At 50.9% G+C, this 21,755-nt stretch overlaps 1 protein-coding gene across 4 annotated transcripts in view; it reads right to left on the bottom strand.

Annotated features, from left to right (window-relative positions):
* The window catches only part of ASB10 (ankyrin repeat and SOCS box containing 10), a 491,601-nt gene extending 475,580 nt beyond the window's left edge, over positions 1 to 16,021 (bottom strand). For all 4 annotated transcript variants that reach the window (XM_078662805.1, XM_078662808.1, XM_078662807.1 and 1 more), the window contains exon 1: positions 15,642 to 16,021. In XM_078662805.1, the coding sequence (XP_078518931.1) occupies positions 15,642 to 15,960 (319 nt within the window). In that variant the 5' untranslated portion in view covers positions 15,961 to 16,021. The remainder of the gene's footprint in view (positions 1 to 15,641) is intronic.
* Between the last annotated feature and the right edge of the window lie 5,734 nt (positions 16,022 to 21,755).

Below are 21,755 nucleotides of genomic sequence, written 5' to 3'. Positions count from 1 at the left end.
CCACTAAGGCTCTGGAGGGTTGGTTGCAGGGAAGTAAAGTTTCAGACTATACAGGATTGTACAATCTTATAATGAGAGAACAGATCCTTAATAACTGTACAAACCAGCTGTTGCATCAATACCTTATTGACTCTGATCTGACCTCTCCCCAAGAATTGGGAAAGAAGGCAGACAAATGGGTCAGAACAAGGATTAAGCAGAAACCCCAGAACCAAGGTGGTGACCAGAAGAAAACAGACCAGAAGGGTGGAAATCAGAAAGATAAAGAAAAAGACCAGAAGTCTTCAGGCCCCCAAACTAATAGTAAGGAGGGTGGTTCCCAAAATGGAAACAAAAAGAAGAAGAATAATGGCCCAAAGAAACCTTGGTGTAATAACTGCAAATCAGTTTCCCACTGGGGCAGTGAATGCACCAAGACAAATCCAGTCCCCACCACTGCAGCTCCTAAAGCAACTGCACCCCCTAGTACAGTCAGCAGTGGTGGAACACAGCCAAAGGGTGTAGTAGGGTTGACCCTTGGTACTGAAGTAGGATCTGGCCTAGTCAGAATCCCTACTCAGGCAGTTCTCCTATATGATGTGGACCTAGCTTTGTCCACTACAGTGAGTCCCAGTAACCTGGGCAAATATAGGCAGACGCCTTTAATTAATGAGAAACTGGCTCAGGCCTACAGGGACACATGTGCCAGTGTCACAATGGTGACACCTGACTTTGTGGACCCTGGACAGATTGTACTAGGTGAGAGTTACCTAGTGACCAATGCAAGCAACTCCACTACTTCCCATAGTGTGGCAGTTGTGAACTTCTCCTGGGGAGGGGTAGATGGCCTAAAGAAGGTTGTTGTGAGTGCAGACCTCCCAGTAGACTGTCTGTTAGGCAATGATCTTGAAAGCTCAGTTTGGTCAGAAGTGGAGTACAGGACTCATGCAGAAATGCTAGGGATTTCAGCTCATGTCCTTGCAGTGACAAGGTCTCAGGCTAAGAAGTGCCTTCCTGAACCAGTGGTGGATCTTGGAACAATAGACCAACCACAACCCAAGAGAAGGAGCAAGAGAGGAAAGGCTGAGCCTTCCACCTTGCCCCAGGTTGAGGATCAGGTTTCAGAGGAAACTGATTCTGCAGTCCAAGAGGAGACTGTCTCTGAGGAACTTGAACCTGACCAGGTTGAGTTTCTGGGGACAGGGGGACCCTCAAGGGCAGACCTGAGGCAGGCTCAATTAGATTGCCCTTCCCTTGAACCCCTCAGATAGCAGGCTGCTGCTGAGGCTGCTGGGGATGCCCAAGGTACCCATACTGTGTATTGGGAAGATGGACTCCTTTACTCAGAGGCTAGAGACCCCAAGCCTGGCATGACCAGGAGGTTGGTTATACCTCTGCAGTTTAGGGGCTTCCTCCTTACCTTGGCCCATGATATTCCCCTTGCAGGACACTTAGGCCAGAACAAGACGTGGGACAGGCTTGTTTCACACTTTCACTGGCCTCATATGTCAGAAAATGTCAAGGAGTTTTGTCGCTCCTGTGTCACTTGCCAAGCCAGTGGTAAGTCAGGTGGCACAACAAAGGCCCCCCTAATACCACTACCTGTGGTGGGGGTTCCCTTTGAAAGAGTTGGAATTGATATTGTGGGTCCCATGGACCCCCAAACAGCATCTGGGAACAGATTTATACTGGTGGTAGTGGATCATGCCACCAGGTATCCAGAGGCTATTCCCCTGAGGACCACCACAGCACCTGTGGTGGCAAAAGCCCTCATTGCAGTTTTCTCAAGAGTGGGCTTTCCAAAGGAGGTATTATCAGATAGGGGCACACATTTTATGTCTAGCTATCTGAAAGCAATGTGGAAGGAGTGTGGAGTAAACTACAAGTTTATCACCCCCTATCATCCACAGTGCAATGGGCTTGTGGAGAGATTTAACAAGACCCTAAAAGGCATGATAAAGGGATTACCAGAGAAGCTCAGGCGGAAATGGGACATTCTTTTACCTTGCCTGCTCTTTGCTTACAGAGAGGTCCCACAGAAGGGGGTTGGCTACAGCCCTTTTGAACTTTTGTTTGGCCACCCTGTAAGGGGTCCATTGTGTTTGGTGAAGGAAGGATGGGAGTTACCTCTCAAAAAGCCTAAACTAGACATAGTGGACTATGTACTTGGTCTCCGCTCCAGGATGGCTGAATACATGGAAAGAGCATCCAAAAACCTGGAGGCCAGCCAAGAATTACAAAAAGCTTGGCATGACCAAAAGGCTGTACTGGTCGAGTTCCAACCAGGACAGAAGGTGTGGGTACTGGAGCCAGTGGCCCCAGCAGCACTCCAGGACAAATGGAGTGGACCCTATCCTATCATTGAGAAAAAGGGAGAAGTCACCTACTTGGTTGACTTTGGAACCCCTAGGAGCCCTCACAGGGTAATCCATGTGAATCGTTTGAAAGCATTTGTGGACAGGGAGGACATGAGCTTGCTCATGGCCACAGATGGGGATCAGGAGGAAGAGAGTGACCCTCTCCCAGACCTGCTTTCTCAGAACCCTGATGATGGTTCAGTTGATGGAGTAGCCTTGGCAGGCAGCCTCACTGACCAGCAACAGATGGACTGCAGACAAGTTTTGCAGGCCCACAGGCATTTGTTTTCACTCACACCCAGCCAGACTGACTGGTGCACCCATGTGGTGGACACTGGTGACAGTCTGCCTGTGAAGAATAAGATCTACAGGCAACCTGACCATGTCAGGGATTGCATCAAGGCTGAGGTGCAAAAGATGTTAGAGCTTGGAGTGATTGAGCCATCAGAGAGCCCATGGGCCAGCCCAGTAGTCCTTGTGCCAAAACCTCATACCCAAGATGGAAAGAGAGAAATGAGATTTTGCGTGGACTACAGGGGTCTCAATGCTGTCACTAGGACAGATGCTCACCCCATTCCAAGAGCAGATGAGCTCATTGACAGATTGGCTTCTGCCAAGTTTCTGAGCACATTTGATCTGACAGCTGGCTACTGGCAAATCAGACTAGCTGAGGAGTCAAAAGCCAAAACAGCATTCTCTACCCCTAGTGGACATTATCAGTTTGTGGTAATGCCCTTTGGTTTGAAGAATGCACCTGCCACTTTCCAAAGGTTGGTGAACCAAGTCCTTACTGGGTTGGATGACTTTTGTGCAGCATATCTAGATGATATTGCTGTCTTTAGCTCCACCTGGGAGGATCACCTGATCCACCTGAAGAAAGTTTTGGAGGCCCTGCAAAAGGCAGGCCTGACTATCAAGGCCACCAAGTGCCAGATAGGGCAGAGTAAGGTTGTATACCTGGGCCACCTAGTAGGTGGAGGTCAGGTTCAGCCACTGGAGAGCAAAATCCAGACCATACAGGACTGGGCTCCTCCAGTTACCCAGACACAAGTCAGAGCCTTCTTGGGCCTGACTGGGTATTACAGAAAGTTTGTGAAAAACTATGGGTCTATAGTGACACCATTAAATGACTTGACATCCAAGAAGATGCCAAAAAAGGTTCAGTGGACAGTTAGCTGTCAAAAGGCATTTGAAGACCTGAAGAAGGCCATGTGCTCTGCACCTATCCTGAAGAGTCCTGACTACTCCAAACAGTTCATTGTACAGACAGATGCTTCTGAGTTGGGGGTGGGAGCTGTGCTCTCACACCTTAATCAAGATGGTCAAGACCAGCCCATTGCTTTTATTAGCAGAAGGCTGACCCCCAGAGAGAAACGTTGGTCAGCCATCGAGAGGGAGGCCTTTGCTGTGGTTTGGGCCCTGAAGAAGTTGAGGTCCTACTTGTTTGGAACTCACTTCCTAGTTCAGACAGACCATAAGCCCCTCTTGTGGCTCAATCAGATGAAGGGTGAAAACCCCAAACTGCTCAGGTGGTCCATTTCCCTACAGGGGATGGACTTTACAGTGGAGCACCGCCCAGGGACTGACCATGGTAATGCAGATGGTCTCTCCAGGTACTTCCACTTAGAACATGAAGACTTATCTGGTCAAGGTTAGTTTAATGTCCCTGCGTTTGGGGGGGTTGTGTAGGAGAGTAGGGTCTGCTATCCTATGGTCACCCCAAATTTTTGCTTTTTGCTTCACTGGTTTTCGACTACTGAGGCTGTGGGCCTGCTGATCAGACCCCCAGCCTGCTGTTCTCTCATTAAATTACTGATACATGTGCTATAGGTACATACCACAATTGGAAATGGACTCCTTGTCAGCCCCTGTATAATGCACTATAGGTGCCCAGGGCATAGGGGCCACCAAGGCCTACCAGGGGCTGCAGCATATCTTTTGCCACCCCTGGCTGGTTCTTAAATTGACACAACTGGCTGATCACTCAGCTGGGGTAAGGTGGTGTAATCACCCCTTACTTAGATATAGTATACCTATATCTAAACCTATATCTGGACACATATAAACCTGTGAGCCATTCCTATGGAAGGCCTCATCAATCCTGGAGGCAGAGTGCGTGGTTTCATGTGAGATGGAGCTCTAGCATGAGCTGAGCCTGTCTGCAGCTGTCGGGAACAACTCCCTAAGCTGTTTCAGGATAATGCCATACCATATACTCTTAAGTGCCTTATAATCCTCGCGGTTATATAGCAACTTTGGTTTGGCTTTATCAAAACATGTCGTGTAAGGTGTCATACGATTTGGAATACTATCCCCTCGCCAGTTCTGGCGACGGGGATAGCATTCCACCCCTCTAGAGGGGTAAGACATGTTACTTTACTTAAATGCGGTTAATTTCTAAAAGGACCTTAGATCCACAAAATGGATGCCTCTGCCACAGACAAGAGTCTGACCCCCTGAAGCTGACCGAAACTCAGCCAAATGGGGCCTGGACAAAGGGTTTCCTGTCGCAGGGGGGTGTTACCACCCTCCAGACAGGAGATAGTGGATTGTAGCAGGGAGGTTTGAAAGAAACCAGACACTGCCTGGGGCGCACAAGGCTGCCCCTTGCATAATCCGGCCAAACCGGTTCTGGGGCACTCCAGCCCTCGTGCCAGGGCGGCCTGGATCAAAGGAAGGGGGTGTATCCACCCACTTCCTGGGTCCCACCCATAGGAGGGGACCTAGCAGGTAATCCAGCCCCCAAAATTAGTATAAGACTGGGAGCAGTGCCAATGCACTTCAGATTATCCTGAAGAAACATAAGAAACGAAATTCTGGACCCTTCGACATCCTACTCGACGTAGAAGCCCGAAGAATCTCCCTTGTGGTCAAGGAGTGACCACCCTGTGCAAAGAGGCACCATCCAGCCATCGACGTCTGCTTTGTCGCAGTTCCCGCCGGAACTCGAGCGACAGAGATCGACGAGATCAAGCTTGCCTGCCTTCCAACAGCCCGATCCACAGTCCCTGCAGAGCTGAGACCCGTGGAGGCGACCGGAAGCGTGGGGCACGCCATCTTGAATTGACCACGAGACGCTGACCGTGCAGCCCACGAGTGACCCTCGAAGCTGTACACCGGGGTTTGAGAAGCCCCAACCCTGAGCCACACTTGCACCGAAGTTCAGCCCCCCACACTCGACGAGTGCTGCGTGGGGCCCTTCTGCTCCATTTGGCTCAACGCGTTGGCCCGGTCACTTGCCAGCCAGCTAGTGGCCCCTGTACCGACGAACTTTGAAATTCGACCTGCAAATCTGGTTGCTCCAGATCTGCACCAGCTCCCCTGAAAAGGAGCCCCCACTCTGACCCTCCTGGTTCGAGTGAGAAGCAATCTCCCGGTTCCGCGTGGATTGCTCTTGCCAAGTGTTGTTTGCTCCAAACTTGAAGCCGACTGCGCCGACGGTGAGAGCCCTCGTGGGACAGATCGTGACCCGCTCCTGGACGTCGCAGATGCCCCAGAGCCCACGTGACAGCGGAGAGAAGCTCCTCGACGATCACCTGATTGCGCCCGACATTGCCTGGTTCCGTCCTGGTTCCACCCTGGTCACTGCTGAGTGACCCAGACTCTGTCCCCTCTGCTTTCAGGTACTTTTCGACTCGAGTCCACCCTTGGACTCCACCGGACACTTCTCTTTCACCCCGCCTGCAGCCCTTTCAGCTTCAAGCACCAAGAGCCTGCGTGACGAAACCTGACTCAACTTCGACCCTGTGCACCCGCTTCCTGTGGGTGAGGTAACTTTACTCCGCCGGTGTTCCCACACTGGTACACATCTCTAGGGTCTGTGTCTTAAGTTTTGTTCCTCTAGGTTCAGCGGAAGTGTCCTTAAACTTTAACTTTACAACTTTTACGCACCTTTGGTTAACATTGGTGCATGCGTGCGCTTTCCGCACTGCTCCCGAATCCCGTGGGCCTCTCCCGACTTCAGCATTGCTTGTCCCAACTGCTCCCAGCGATTCCCTAGGCCCTAGGCCTAACCACTGTTCGATTGGTATCTCTTATACCACTTGTTTAGTATATGGTTTGAGTGGCCACCCGCCCTCATCCATAATTGTGCAACTTTGTATGTTTAAACTGTGCTTTTGATTTAACCCTTGTGCCCCTTTATTCATAAAGAATACTGGGGATTGTTTTTAGTAATAAATACATATATTTTTATAATATATACTTGTGTGGTGTCCTTTCATTTGATATTACAGGATTGTATGTGGTAAAACAGCTCGCTTAACACGACCTCTTAAGTTAAGCCTTTAGGCTGCTTAGTCCATGCTACCCCTAGGATAGCTTGTCTAACAAGGTTGACTTACAACCTGACACCATAAGGGATTGTTTGGTCTGATAATAGGTGGTTCCAGAATTGGAAACATCACCTATCAGGCCAACTTCTCACACCATGTCTGAACTGGGGTGGCGGAGTGAGCTAAAGAACGGTGATGGATTCAACCCAGATCAGTTGACTGGGGGTGAGTGTTTGTAGTGTCAACGCTCCGTCCATCACCACCTTTGGTTTATCTTTGTTCGCCCTAAGTTGGCAGGGTATGCTCAGACGTGAGTCCCTTGCTCACTTTGCCACTGGAGTCAAGCAAGCCCGGCTGAAGACGGCTGTAATGCCAGAAACCGGTCCTGGGAAGCTTGATTCCGGTCCAGGGAAGACATGGCTTGGCAGTTCGGGCTGGACTGTTCCCATGAGGCACAGGGTCAGACTGATTTGCATATGGCCATGTCTGAACTGGGGTGGCGGAGTGAGCTAAAGAACGGTGATGGATTCAACCCAGATCAGTTGACTGGGGGTGAGTGTTTATAGTGTCAACGCTCCGTCCATCACCACCTTTGTTTTTTCTTTGTTCGCCCTAAGTTGGCAGGGTATGCTCAGACGTGAGTCCCTTGCTCACTTTGCCACTGGAGTCAAGCAAGCCCGGCTGAAGACGGCTGTAATGCCAGAAACCAGTCCTGGGAAGCTTGATTCCGGTCCTGGGAAGACATGGCTTGGCAGTTCGGGCTGGACTGTTCCCATGAGGCACAGGGTCAGACTGATTTTCATATGACCATGTCTGAACTGGGGTGGCGGAGTGAGCTAAAGAACGGTGATGGATTCAACCCAGATCAGTTGACTGGGGGTGAGTGTTTGTAGTGTCAACGCTCCGTCCATCACCACCTTTGGTTTTTCTTTGTTCGCCCTAAGTTGGCAGGGTATGCTCAGACGTGAGTCCCTTGCTCACTTTGCCACTGGAGTCAAGCAAGCCCGGCTGAAGACGACCGTAATGCCAGAAACCGGTCCTGGGAAGCTTGATTCCGGTCCAGGGAAGACATGGCTTGGCAGTTCGGGCTGGATTGTTCCCATGAGGCACAGGGTCAGACTGATTTGCATATGGCCATGTCTGAACTGGGGTGGCGGAGTGAGCTAAAGAACGGTGATGGATTCAACCCAGATCAGTTGACTGGGGGTGAGTGTTTGTAGCGTCAACGCTCCGTCCATCACCACCTTTGGTTTTTCTTTGTTCGCCCTAAGTTGGCAGGGTATGCTCAGATGTGAGTCCCTTGCTCACTTTGCCGCTGGAGTCAAGCAAGCCCGGCTGAAGACGGCTGTAATGCCAGAAACCGGTCCTGGGAAGCTTGATTCCGGTCCAGGGAAGTCATGGCTTGGCAGTATGGGCTGGACTGTTCCCATGAGGCACAGGGTCAGAGTGATTTGCATATGGCCATGTCTGAACTGGTGTGGCGGAGTGAGCTAAAGAACGGTGATGGATTAAACCCAGATCAGTTGACTGGGGGTGAGTGTTTGTATTGTCAACGCTCCGTCCATCACCACCTTTGGTTTTTCTTTGTTCGCCCTAAGTTGGCAGGGTATGCTCAGACGTGAGTCCCTTGCTCACTTTGCCACTGGAGTCAAGCAAGCCCGGCTGAAGACGGCTGTAATGCCAGAAACCGGTCCTGGGAAGCTTGATTCCGGTCCAGGGAAGACATGGCTTGGCAGTTCGGGCTGGACTGTTCCCATGAGGCACAGGGTCAGACTGATTTGCATATGGCCATGTCTGAACTGGGGTGGCGGAGTGAGCTAAAGAACGGTGATGGATTAAACCCAGACCAGTTGACTGGGGGTGAGTGTTTGTATTGTCAACGCTCCGTCCATCACCACCTTTGGTTTTTCTTTGTTCGCCCTAAGTTGGCAGGGTATGCTCAGACGTGAGTCCCTTGCTCACTTTGCCACTGGAGTCAAGCAAGCCCGGCTGAAGACGGCTGTAATGCCAGAAACCGGTCCTGGGAAGCTTGATTCCGGTCCAGGGAAGACATGGCTTGGCAGTTCGGGCTGGATTGTTCCCATGAGGCACAGGGTCAGACTGATTTGCATATGGCCATGTCTGAACTGGGGTGGTGGAGTGAGCTAAAGAACGGTGATGGATTAAACCCAGACCAGTTGACTGGGGGTGAGTGTTTGTATTGTCAACGCTCCGTCCATCACCACCTTTGGTTTTTCTTTGTTCGCCCTAAGTTGGCAGGGTATGCTCAGACGTGAGTCCCTTGCTCACTTTGCCACTGGAGTCAAGCAAGCCCGGCTGAAGACGACCGTAATGCCAGAAACCGGTCCTGGGAAGCTTGATTCCGGTCCAGGGAAGACATGGCTTGGCAGTTCAGGCTGGATTGTTCCCATGAGGCACAGGGTCAGACTGATTTGCATATGGCCATGTCTGAACTGGGGTGGCGGAGTGAGCTAAAGAACGGTGATGGATTCAACCCAGATCAGTTGACTGGGGGTGAGTGTTTGTAGCGTCAACGCTCCGTCCATCACCACCTTTGGTTTTTCTTTGTTCGCCCTAAGTTGGCAGGGTATGCTCAGATGTGAGTCCCTTGCTCACTTTGCCGCTGGAGTCAAGCAAGCCCGGCTGAAGACGGCTGTAATGCCAGAAACCGGTCCTGGGAAGCTTGATTCCGGTCCAGGGAAGTCATGGCTTGGCAGTATGGGCTGGACTGTTCCCATGAGGCACAGGGTCAGAGTGATTTGCATATGGCCATGTCTGAACTGGTGTGGCGGAGTGAGCTAAAGAACGGTGATGGATTAAACCCAGATCAGTTGACTGGGGGTGAGTGTTTGTATTGTCAACGCTCCGTCCATCACCACCTTTGGTTTTTCTTTGTTCGCCCTAAGTTGGCAGGGTATGCTCAGACGTGAGTCCCTTGCTCACTTTGCCACTGGAGTCAAGCAAGCCCGGCTGAAGACGGCTGTAATGCCAGAAACCGGTCCTGGGAAGCTTGATTCCGGTCCAGGGAAGACATGGCTTGGCAGTTCGGGCTGGACTGTTCCCATGAGGCACAGGGTCAGACTGATTTGCATATGGCCATGTCTGAACTGGGGTGGCGGAGTGAGCTAAAGAACGGTGATGGATTAAACCCAGACCAGTTGACTGGGGGTGAGTGTTTGTATTGTCAACGCTCCGTCCATCACCACCTTTGGTTTTTCTTTGTTCGCCCTAAGTTGGCAGGGTATGCTCAGACGTGAGTCCCTTGCTCACTTTGCCACTGGAGTCAAGCAAGCCCGGCTGAAGACGGCTGTAATGCCAGAAACCGGTCCTGGGAAGCTTGATTCCGGTCCAGGGAAGACATGGCTTGGCAGTTCGGGCTGGATTGTTCCCATGAGGCACAGGGTCAGACTGATTTGCATATGGCCATGTCTGAACTGGGGTGGTGGAGTGAGCTAAAGAACGGTGATGGATTAAACCCAGACCAGTTGACTGGGGGTGAGTGTTTGTATTGTCAACGCTCCGTCCATCACCACCTTTGGTTTTTCTTTGTTCGCCCTAAGTTGGCAGGGTATGCTCAGACGTGAGTCCCTTGCTCACTTTGCCACTGGAGTCAAGCAAGCCCGGCTGAAGACGGCTGTAATGCCAGAAACCGGTCCTGGGAAGCTTGATTCCGGTCCAGGGAAGACATGGCTTGGCAGTTCGGGCTGGATTGTTCCCATGAGGCACAGGGTCAGACTGATTTGCATATGGCCATGTCTGAACTGGGGTGGCAGAGTGAGCTAAAGAACGGTGATGCATTCAACCCAGATCAGTTGACTGGGGGTGAGTGTTTGTAGTGTCAACGCTCCGTCCATCACCACCTTTGGTTTTTCTTTGTTCGCCCTAAGTTGGCAGGGTATGCTCAGACGTGAGTCCCTTGCTCACTTTGCCACTGGAGTCAAGCAAGCCCGGCTGAAGACGGCTGTAATGCCAGAAACCGGTCCTGGGAAGCTTGATTCCGGTCCAGGGAAGACATGGCTTGGCAGTTCGGGCTGGACTGTTCCCATGAGGCACAGGGTCAGACTGATTTGCATATGGCCATGTCTGAACTAGGGTGGCGGAGTGAGCTAAAGAACGGTGATGGATTCAACCCAGATCAGTTGACTGGGGGTGAGTGTTTGTAGTGTCAACGCTCTGTCCATCACCACCTTTGTTTTTTCTTTGTTCGCCCTAAGTTGGCAGGGTATGCTCAGACGTGAGTCCCTTGCTCACTTTGCCACTGGAGTCAAGCAAGCCCGGCTGAAGACGGCTGTAATGCCAGAAACCGGTCCTGGGAAGCTTGATTCCGGTTCAGGGAAGTCATGGCTTGGCAGTTCGGGCTGGACTGTTCCCATGAGGCACAGGGTCAGACTGATTTGCATATGGCCATGTCTGAACTGGGGTGGCGGAGTGAGCTAAAGAACGGTGATGGATTAAACCCAGATCAGTTGACTGGGGGTGAGTGTTTGTATTGTCAACGCTCCGTCCATAACCACCTTTGGTTTTTCTTTGTTCGCCCTAAGTTGGCAGGGTATGCTCAGACGTGAGTCCCTTGCTCACTTTGCCACTGGAGTCAAGCAAGCCCGGCTGAAGATGGCTGTAATGCCAGAAACCGGTCCTGGGAAGCTTGATTCCGGTCAAGGGAAGACATGGCTTGGCAGTTCGGGCTGGACTGTTCCCATGAGGCACAGGGTCAGACTGATTTGCATATGGCCATGTCTGAACTGGGGTGGCGGAGTGAGCTAAAGAATGGTGCTGGATTAAACCCAGATCAGTTGACTGGGGGTGAGTGTTTGTATTGTCAACGCTCCGTCCATCACCACCTTTGGTTTTTCTTTGTTCGCCCTAAGTTGGCAAGGTATGCTCAGACGTGAGTCCCTTGCTCACTTTGCCACTGGAGTCAAGCAAGCCCGGCTGAAGACGTCTGTAATGCCAGAAACCGGTCCTGGGAAGCTAAATTCCGGTCCAGGGAAGACATGGCTTGGCAGTTCGGGCTGGATTGTTCCCATGAGGCACAGGGTCAGACTGATTTGCATATGGCCATGTCTGAACTGGGGTGGCGGAGTGAGCTAAAGAACGGTGATGCATTCAACCCAGATCAGTTGACTGGGGGTGAGTGTTTGTAGTGTCAACGCTCCGTCCATCACCACCTTTGGTTTTTCTTTGTTCGCCCTAAGTTGGCAGGGTATGGTCAGACGTGAGTCCCTTGCTCACTTTGCCACTGGAGTCAAGCAAGCCCGGCTGAAGACGGCTGTAATGCCAGAAACCGGTCCTGGGAAGCTTGATTCCGGTCCAGGGAAGTCATGGCTTGGCAGTTCGGGCTGGACTGTTCCCATGAGGCACAGGGTCAGACTGATTTGCATATGGCAATGTCTGAACTGGGGTGGCGGAGTGAGCTAAAGAACGGTGATAGATTAAACCCAGATCAGTTGACTGGGGGTGAGTGTTTGTATTGTCAACGCTCCGTCCATCACCACCTTTGGTTTTTCTTTGTTCGCCCTAAGTTGGCAGGGTATGCTCAGACGTGAGTCCCTTGCTCACTTTGCCACTGGAGTCAAGCAAGCCCGGCTGAAGACGGCTGTAATGCCAGAAACCGGTCCTGGGAAGCTTGATTCCGGTCCAGGGAAGACATGGCTTGGCAGTTCGGGCTGGACTGTTCCCATGAGGCACAGGGTCAGACTGATTTGCATATGGCCATGTCTGAACTGGGGTGGCGGAGTGAGCTAAAGAACGGTGATGGATTAAACCCAGATCAGTTGACTGGAGGTGAGTGTTTGTATTGTCAACGCTCCGTCCATCACCACCTTTGGTTTTTCTTTGTTCGCCCTAAGTTGGCAGGGTATGCTCTGACGGGAGTCCCTTGCTCACTTTGCCACTGGAGTCAAGCAAGCCCGGCTGAAGACGGCTGTAATGCCAGAAACCGGTCCTGGGAAGCTTGATTCCGGTCCAGAGAAGACATGGCTTGGCAGTTCGGGCTGGACTGTTCCCATGAGGCACAGGGTCAGACTGATTTGCATATGGCCATGTCTGAACTGGGGTGGCGGAGTGAGCTAAAGAACGGTGATGGATTCAACCCAGATCAGTTGACTGGGGGTGAGTGTTTGTAGTGTCAACGCTCCGTCCATCACCACCTTTGGTTTATCTTTGTTCGCCCTAAGTTGGCAGGGTATGCTCAGACGTGAGTCCCTTGCTCACTTTGCCACTGGAGTCAAGCAAGCCCGGCTGAAGACGGCTGTAATGCCAGAAACCAGTCCTGGGAAGCTTGATTCCGGTCCTGGGAAGACATGGTTTGGCAGTTCGGGCTGGACTGTTCCCATGAGGCACAGGGTCTGACTGATTTTCATATGACCATGTCTGAACTGGGGTGGCGGAGTGAGCTAAAGAACGGTGATGGATTCAACCCAGATCAGTTGACTGGGGGTGAGTGTTTGTAGTGTCAACGCTCCGTCCATCACCACCTTTGGTTTTTCTTTGTTCGCCCTAAGTTGGCAGGGTATGCTCAGACGTGAGTCCTTTGCTCACTTTGCCACTGGAGTCAAGCAAGCCCGGCTGAAGACGACCGTAATGCCAGAAACCGGTCCTGGGAAGCTTGATTCCGGTCCAGGGAAGACATGGCTTGGCAGTTCGGGCTGGACTGTTCCCATGAGGCACAGGGTCAGACTGATTTGCATATGGCCATGTCTGAACTGGGGTGGCGGAGTGAGCTAAAGAACGGTGATGGATTCAACCCAGATCAGTTGACTGGGGGTGAGTGTTTGTAGCGTCAACGCTCCGTCCATCACCACCTTTGGTTTTTCTTTGTTCGCCCTAAGTTGGCAGGGTATGCTCAGACGTGAGTCCCTTGCTCACTTTGCCACTGGAGTCAAGCAAACCCGGCTGAAGACGGCTGTAATGCCAGAAACTGGTCCTGGGAAGCTTGATTCCGGTCCAGGGAAGACATGGCTTGGCAGTTCGGGCTGGACTGTTCCCATGAGGCACAGGGTCAGACTGATTTGCATATGGCCATGTCTGAACTGGGGTGGCGGAGTGAGCTAAAGAACGGTGATGGATTCAACCCAGATCAGTTGACTGGGGGTGAGTGTTTGTAGTGTCAACGCTTCGTCCATCACCACCTTTGGTTTTTCTTTGTTCGCCCTAATTTGGCAGGGTATGCTCAGACGTGAGTCCCTTGCTCACTTTGCCACTGGAGTCAAGCAAGCCCGGCTGAAGACGGCTGTAATGCCAGAAACCGGTCCTGGGAAGCTTGATTCCGGTCCTGGGAAGACATGGCTTGGCAGTTCGGGCTGGACTGTTCCCATGAGGCACAGGGTCAGACTGATTTGCATATGGCCATGTCTGAACTGGGGTGGCGGAGTGAGCTAAAGAACGGTGATGGATTCAACCCAGATCACTTGACTGGGGGTGAGTGTTTGTAGTGTCAACGCTCCGTCCATCACCACCTTTGGTTTTTCTTTGTTCGCCCTTAGTTGGCAGGGTATGCTCAGACGTGAGTCCCTTGCTCACTTTGCCACTGGAGTCAAGCAAGCCCGGCTGAAGGCGGCTGTAATGCCAGAAACCGGTCCTGGGAAGCTTGATTCCGGTCCAGGGAAGACATGGCTTGGCAGTTCGGGCTGGACTGTTCCTATGAGGCACAGGGTCAGACTGATTTGCATATGGCCATGTCTGAACTGGGGTGGCGGAGTGAGCTAAAGAACGGTGATGGATTCAACCCAGATCAGTTGACTGGGGGTGAGTGTTTGTAGTGTCAACGCTCCGTCCATCACCACCTTTGGTTTTTCTTACTATGGTGGTTCGCCAGCTACTTCTGATCCTGGAATGTCCGGATGGTATGTGCTGTTCGTTCCTTGTTTCCCTGATGCTAATATGTTGTTTGTATGATGTCTGCTAACCAAAACGTTCTTCCTGCTCTCTTGTAAAGCGCTGTAACGACTTTGACCAAGCATGCGATATTTAAAAACCGCAATAAATGAAAATAAAAATGAAGGGTAGTTTGTTTGTCATCATTTGAGATTTAAAAACGAATATTAATTCATAACATATGATCTACAATTTGGAAATTATACTATTTCTGGAGATGTTTTACTTTCTTACTTCCAAGAGTTTATTGCAGTGGCACGGAAATATACCGCGCACTTGCAGACTGCACGGAGACCTTTGTAGTAAGTCAGGTGGTTGTTTTTATCCGAAATGTTGCACCTTTTTGTACAAATTATCCTTTGTTTTGACACTGAGTGTGGTTTACCTAAGAATGTGGAGAGGATGTGGTGATACTGCCAGACCTGCCGACTATAGTACTGGGGAACTAGGTTTGAGGATCGGCTTGGGCTCAACATCCTGTGATTCTGGGCAAATCACCTGATCTTCCCGTGCCTAAAACAAATGAATGCGTCCTTGTGTAACATATGGTGCTCATGTAAAAGCGCTCCAATACCTCTAGGTGGAGTCGCAGTATACGAACGTTCCCAAAAAAAGAAAATGACAACTTTTCCTGCCTGTAACCAGTAACTAATTACATTTACATACGGTTACGACTCGATGCATCAATCAACTGAGTCATGTCACAGTGCTTTGTTAAATGTTTCCAAGTGCTGGTTGATGTAAGGATGTCGGGCCATGGATCAGGTATTATTATTTGGTATTGGGGTCCCACACAAAGTACCTCCTTCCTAACCTGCAATGGTCAGCAAGCACCCTTGCTACTCCAGTGTTATCATGTGGCACAGAGCTGTCAGCCAGGGCACTCTATCGTGGACACACAGGAATATGAACCCTGCTGTTCGACACATAGCTCCTCAAATAGAACTCAATTCTAGCCCGCAGCATTCCGTCCATACCAAAGCTGGGCTCACTGTATAATCCCGCCAACACACCTCAATTCTAACCACTGACACCGCGGGTAATGGAACATACTGCTGTCTAATTTGCTACTTTCTGATCGAGAGCTTCGGTTGGACAGCACTTAAACTCAGACACAAAACTAGGCAAACAGCTCTGCCGCACGCCAGCCTCTCACCGAGTTCGCCGCTGGTCCACCTGAGCTCGTCCCCTCGCGCTTCGATGATGAGGTCGACGGGCGCGTCCCCGCTGAAGAAGTGTTGCACCTTTTCCAAGTTGCCGCTGAAGAGCGCATTCTGCACCAGTGGGTCGCAACACACCTGGGGATCCATGCGGCGGGTACGGCGCCCCAGACCCCCGCCTTGGCCCGGTACCGAACTAGTTTTCTGTAGAGCCCGGTTCCGCCTCTGAGTGTATTTGTGGCGCTCCAGAAGCTCTTCCTCCCGTCGCAGAGAACGCAGAGCCGAAGAGGAGAAGGCGAAGGTACTGCCCGGCATGACGCTGTTTGGCTGCCGTTGTCTGTCCGCCTTGGCCTTGAGGCGTGCGCAGGCGACGCTGGCCCTGGGAGAGCCACGCGCGATATTCGTTCTGCGGGGCTAAAAATAAGACATTCTGTTTTCCCTCTGGTGTCTGGTATTTTGTTTACCCGCTTTGAGCGTCATTAAGTCATTGGGTTATTTATAGACCAAACCAACATTGTCGCACTACACTGTAAAATTGCCGTTCTGGAACTCGTTACTCTTTTTAGGTCTTTCTTAAACTACCAGCCTCATGTTTTATATAGCGACTCATAATCAACACTCTTTCATTATTGGACAGTTGACATGTCTATCAAATCATACTTCCTCCCATACCAGCCAAAGGTATAGATCAACAGACCAGCCCACTCCAGCCACTGGATTCTTTCACTTTGAGTGCCTGCATTTCTCCCTTCTACATGTATTCATACACCTACAAAATGCATGCCCTACCCAATGACTTATAGTTCAAATTATATAGTAGGGTTACATCATCTGTTTATATAACTGTCAAGCCATTTATTGTAAATTACAATGTTAAGCCGTTAGAGTAGCTAGATTGTATAATGCAGGGTGACCAACTGGCATGGTTGTAAATTCAGGACGGGGAGTGCAAAAATTCAGGACCAAGGGTCAAAATTCAGGACAAAAATTCAGGACAAAGGGTATGTTTTACAGACACTGAAGGAGGTTGCACAATAGTATAATACAGGCAGGCACCAAAAGGGCATGAATTTCGACAACTCAGCCCTGAAGTGTCTGATTTGTGCAAGCTCAAAAGACTCTCAATTCTTAAGAACTGTTGTCTGGATCTACTGTACTCTGGTCTCCTTATCTCTGCACATGATTAGATCAGATAGTGGAGAACGGAGAATAAGTATTCTTCATAAGTTCCGTGGGACTGTCATTTTTCTGTGTGTAGCCACCCCCCAGAGAGTTCTGACTGTCTTGGCCTACAGTTCTCAACCAGAAACACAACCTTATTTTTACTTGCACCCGGCCTAAATGATAAAACTGTGATGTTGTTGAGGAAAATAGCCATTAGATCAACACTCCCGCCCACAGTACTTGGAAACCAGGAGCTCAAATCCCTTGACATAAAATCTCCCACAGAAGTGTTCTTGAACTTTCAAGATTTTGTCATGGGCATCATTTAAGAGTGCAACAGTGACCCCTTGGTTCAGCAGAGTAAGGGCAGTGTCAGAAACAGGAATGATACAAAGCTCTAATGAGCCTTGTTTACTTTCTGTACCTCTGAGCTACATCATTTGAAAGTAAAGTCATGAAAGTTCTAACCAGTAGCCGGTTGTAAGCTAAGCTACACACTTTCAAAACATTTATTTCCAAAAGTAGAACCAACCTTAGTCAAAGGTACTCTCTGTCACTCTTCCACCCCCTGAGCACCTGAAGGGAGCAAGAAATAAGAAGTACAGCAGAGGGGGAGAAATGGGTAGAAGAGAGAAACTATGAGGGGGAATGAGGGGTAAATAAGGAAAGAAGAGCATGAAGGGGACACTAAAGAGGGACAGAAAGATTGGGGTGTGATAGAGAGAGGGATTAAGTACATAAGAGACGGGCGACCAGTATAAGTGAAATATAGACTTGTGAAAAAGAATTAGACAGGTAACAGCGATAAGTGATTGTTGCATCTCTCTCATGCTCTTCCTTTCCCCCGTGCCTTCCCTCTTTGGAATATGGAACTATGTACCTGCATGTACAATCCTAGTTCCATGTTCCAGTGCTCTTAAGGGTCCATTAGGATGTCGGGTGGTGGTATCACCGCGGTGCTCCGGGGCGGAAAAATTCCTTTTTCGGCCCGCAAGCAGCGGAAATCACGTCCGCCACATTATTATAGCAAAACATAGGTCAATTCCCTTCCGCCGCAGAGCGACGCACACCGCCATCAAAGTGCGCCTGCCACTGCGGCGGTGAGAGCCAATGGAGACTCACCTCCGTGCGGAATGACGTTCGCCCCACTCCACAAATTAGGATGGCCCAAACAAGCAGACGCACCGCAGCGGAGACACCGCCCAACCTGACACGGCAGAATCTCAACAGCGGAGCGCGATACCAGCGTTCATGGTCCTCTCTACCCGGTCATGAACGCCATGGACCCAGCTCTACATGTGTTTCCAGTGCTGTACCTGCTACACCACTATCATCAGATGGGCCGCCACGGACGACGCCGCAGGTACGCAACTACACAAATACAACACACAGGCTGACACAGGGCACAATCCCACCATAGACACCCTGCTGGGGATCACAACACACACACAAGGGCACCCATACATGACCCACCTGCCAACAAGACACCCAACTGCAGCCGGGAAACACATCGACCGCTAACTTGCAGCAGTGTCCCGGTCACGTCACCGCAGCGGTCAAAACATGCGCACAATGCAGAAGGCTGGGCCTGTCCAAGACATGGGCAGGGCACAAAGATCACATGGACACACCACCCCCAACCACACATCAGCACATCCCAATAAGTCACAGGCCAGGTGCCCATCCTGTGCACCCCCATGCACAGCATCAAGCAACAAGCACTGCAACAAGCACCATTTGGACCTTGCTGCTGGCTCACCTAGCTTTCACCTTTACAACTTGCGGAACCCGCTCCGCGGGTCCCGCAGCGCCGTGACAGCCTTCCCTGACCTCGGGTCTGCTTCTGTGGGTGTGTGGGTGTGTGCGCGAGTGCAGGGCTGCGAGCGTCGGGACCGGACTTCATCTCCCAGGAGTCCCGGTAACCCGAGCCACCTGTGACCTGGCCGCTCTCCCTGCTCGCCCCGCCCCACCAACAGCCTGAAGAGCCCTTGCCTGCTGAACTGTTCTGGGACACCATTTGGACCTTGCTGCTGGCTCACCTAGCTTTCACCTTTGCAACTTGCGGAACCCGCTCCGCGGGTCCCGCAGCGCCGTGACAGCCTTCCCTGACCTCGGGTCTGCTTCTGTGGGTGTGTGTGCGAGTGCAGGGCTGCGAGCGTCAGGACCGGACTTCATCTGCCAGGAGTCCCGGTAACCCAAGCCACCTGTGACCTGGCCGCTCTCCCTGCTCACCCCGCCCCACCAACAGCCTGAAAAGCCCTTGCCTGCTGAACTGTTCTGGGACACCATTTGGACCTTGCTGCTGGCTCACCTAGCTTTCACCTTTGCAACTTGCGGAACCCGCTCCGCGGGTCCCGCAGCGCCGTGACAGCCTTCCCTGACCTCGGGTCTGCTTCTGTGGGTGTGTGTGCGAGTGCAGGGCTGCGAGCGTCAGGACCGGACTTCATCTCCCAGGAGTCCCGGTAACCCAAGCCACCTGTGACCTGGCCGCTCTCCCTGCTCGCCCCGCCCCACCAACAGCCTGAAAAGCCCTTGCCTGCTGAACTGTTCTGGGACACCATTTGGACCTTGCTGCTGGCTCACCTAGCTTTCACCTTTACAACTTGCGGAACCCGCTCTGCGGGTCCCGCAGCGCCGTGACAGCCTTCCCTGACCTCGGTCTGCTTCTGTGGGTGTGTGTGCGAGTGCAGGGCTGCGAGCGTCGGGACCGGACTTCATCTCCCAGGAGTCCCGGTAACCCGAGCCACCTGTGACCTGGCTGCTCTCCCTGCTCGCCCCGCCCCACCAACAGCCTAACTCCCCACCTATATCTACAAGCGTTACTTCCCACGGCGCGGGAGCGTCCTGGGAGAAGCCCGGGACAAGGGCGGGCCCTCTGTGGCCCTCCGAGGCCTGTAGAGTCTGGTCTGGGCCACAACTCTTGGCTCTGTGTACGGATTAGAAACCTGCTCTCTTATTAGTTATTTGGGTTTAAATCAGTGAGTAATTTTTGTTTACTGCTATATATTATTATCGACTGTTGGTTTTGATTATCACTGTCTATAGTATATTTTGTACTAGTTGGATTTTGACCCCTTGATTTAGGAATGTGCACTCGGGAAACCCGTAGTAAAGCTGCGGCTAGTGCTTCTAAATTAACGGGCACCTTAGATAACTTTATCGTGCGCACAAATACACTAATCGATGAAGGAATAGCCCTCATGGAAAGAAGAGGGTCACAGGATCTTGCTGCAGCGAGGAGATCATCCTTAGGCCTTATAGCCTCTGCCCACACACCAACCAGAGTTCAATGTATCTCTACACTGGATTCTATCCAGCCTTCACCGATAAGGCATTCTATCACTACTACTCAACCTGTATCCAGGGAGTCTACTTCCTTGATGCCCCCTCAAGTAATACCCCCAACTCCCTTAATGGTTATTTCGACCGCTGCAAATGTTCATGTCACAACACTTGCACAAAAAGGTTTGAGGGAGGGCGCTATCCCTAAAAGTTCCCAAACATCAAGCAAGGTTAGTGTAGATCCCATAGTTATAGTTGACGGGATTGGAAGTTCTAATAACCCAATTAGTACACCGGGTGGAGTGGAGGTGGAGAGGGAAATTGTGGTCATTTTGGAAAATAGTGAGGGCAATGCAGATGGTCGCCGTATTTCACACCCCCTACCATTGGGCATTCCTGAAGATACAATTTCAACCCCAAGCATGGCAGACCTTCTTGAAGAGAGTAGCCAGGATGAATCTTTTGAAGAGCCTGAAAATAGTAAAGGTATTTTTATGAGCTCTATAGCTGAGCTGTTTAAATCCTTACTATCCCCCTTGGAATCTAGACTACAAGGTATTGAAGATCAACTGCAGGCCTTAAACCAGGAACTAAAATCCAGACCAAATGTTCCTGGGGAAAAGACAACTGGTGGACTGCCACCGGTTGTTGTTAGACCAACACTGTCTAACATACAAGCAGTAGGGAAAAATCCTACCCCAAAAGTGTGCTCGTCCCAAAAATTACCAATCAAGGTTAATACAAATAATAGTAATAAATCGCTCTCTACTGTGCCAAGTGTTCTACATAAAGTAAATAGCACCACTACTGCTGTCCCCAAACCACCCACCACTCCTGGGCCCAAACTTCCCCCACCTCATGAAAGCGAATAACAAACCACGCCGGAATATTAATTTGCCCCCCGATGCCCATCCGTATGTAATTGTCCTAATTGGAGTCCCTGAGCTTCTCCCCTCTTCATCAGAATCGTATTGGGCTCTTAAAAACAAAGTCTGCCACTGGTTAGACAAAAATTACCCACTCCCGCCCAACATTCGTAGTAATCTACTTATGTTGGAGAGAGCACCTTGGGTGGGTGAGAATCCCAAAAATGTCCAGGGGGACTGTATAGTCGTCACATTTGAGGACCCACGTACGGTGGAGTTTATTTGTGCTAGACCTCCATGTGGCATTAATTCACCCATTCTAGTCAAACCCCTCTCCTATTTTTATATGCTTGCAGATCACCGCAGTAATAGGTGGAGTTGGTTAGGGCCCTCTAATTATATAAGAAGGGGGTTGAGAGAAGAGCCTTCCCTGGATTACATTGCAAACTGTTGGGATGGGCATGAGGAGAGAGGATGGAGCACAGTACAAAGAAGAGTAGGTAGGCCCCCCTTTGGGTTTAACCAGTCCCAGAGGGAATGGCACGGACACCAGTACAACCCTCCTTCATTACCCTGTTTTAATCGTTTTAGTGCCCTGGAAGCAGCTGATTGACATCTAACCTATGCCTCCGGTCAAAAGGGTTTGATGGAGGAGATAAGGCCTTTACAGGATATATCCACATCAGGAGGAAATATTGAAGTGCCCGAGGATAATGTGATCACTAGAAAGTCTGAATCGGACTGTCCGCCTTCATCTATAATTGCTGTAACAAATGTTGCTCCTTCTGCAATTAAGAT

This window comes from Lissotriton helveticus, chromosome 10, assembly GCF_964261635.1.
Source record: "Lissotriton helveticus chromosome 10, aLisHel1.1, whole genome shotgun sequence".
In the NCBI taxonomy this organism is placed as follows: Eukaryota; Metazoa; Chordata; class Amphibia; order Caudata; family Salamandridae; genus Lissotriton; species Lissotriton helveticus.
Note: the sequence above shows the minus strand (reverse complement) of the source record. Positions and strands in the feature narration are given on the sequence as shown.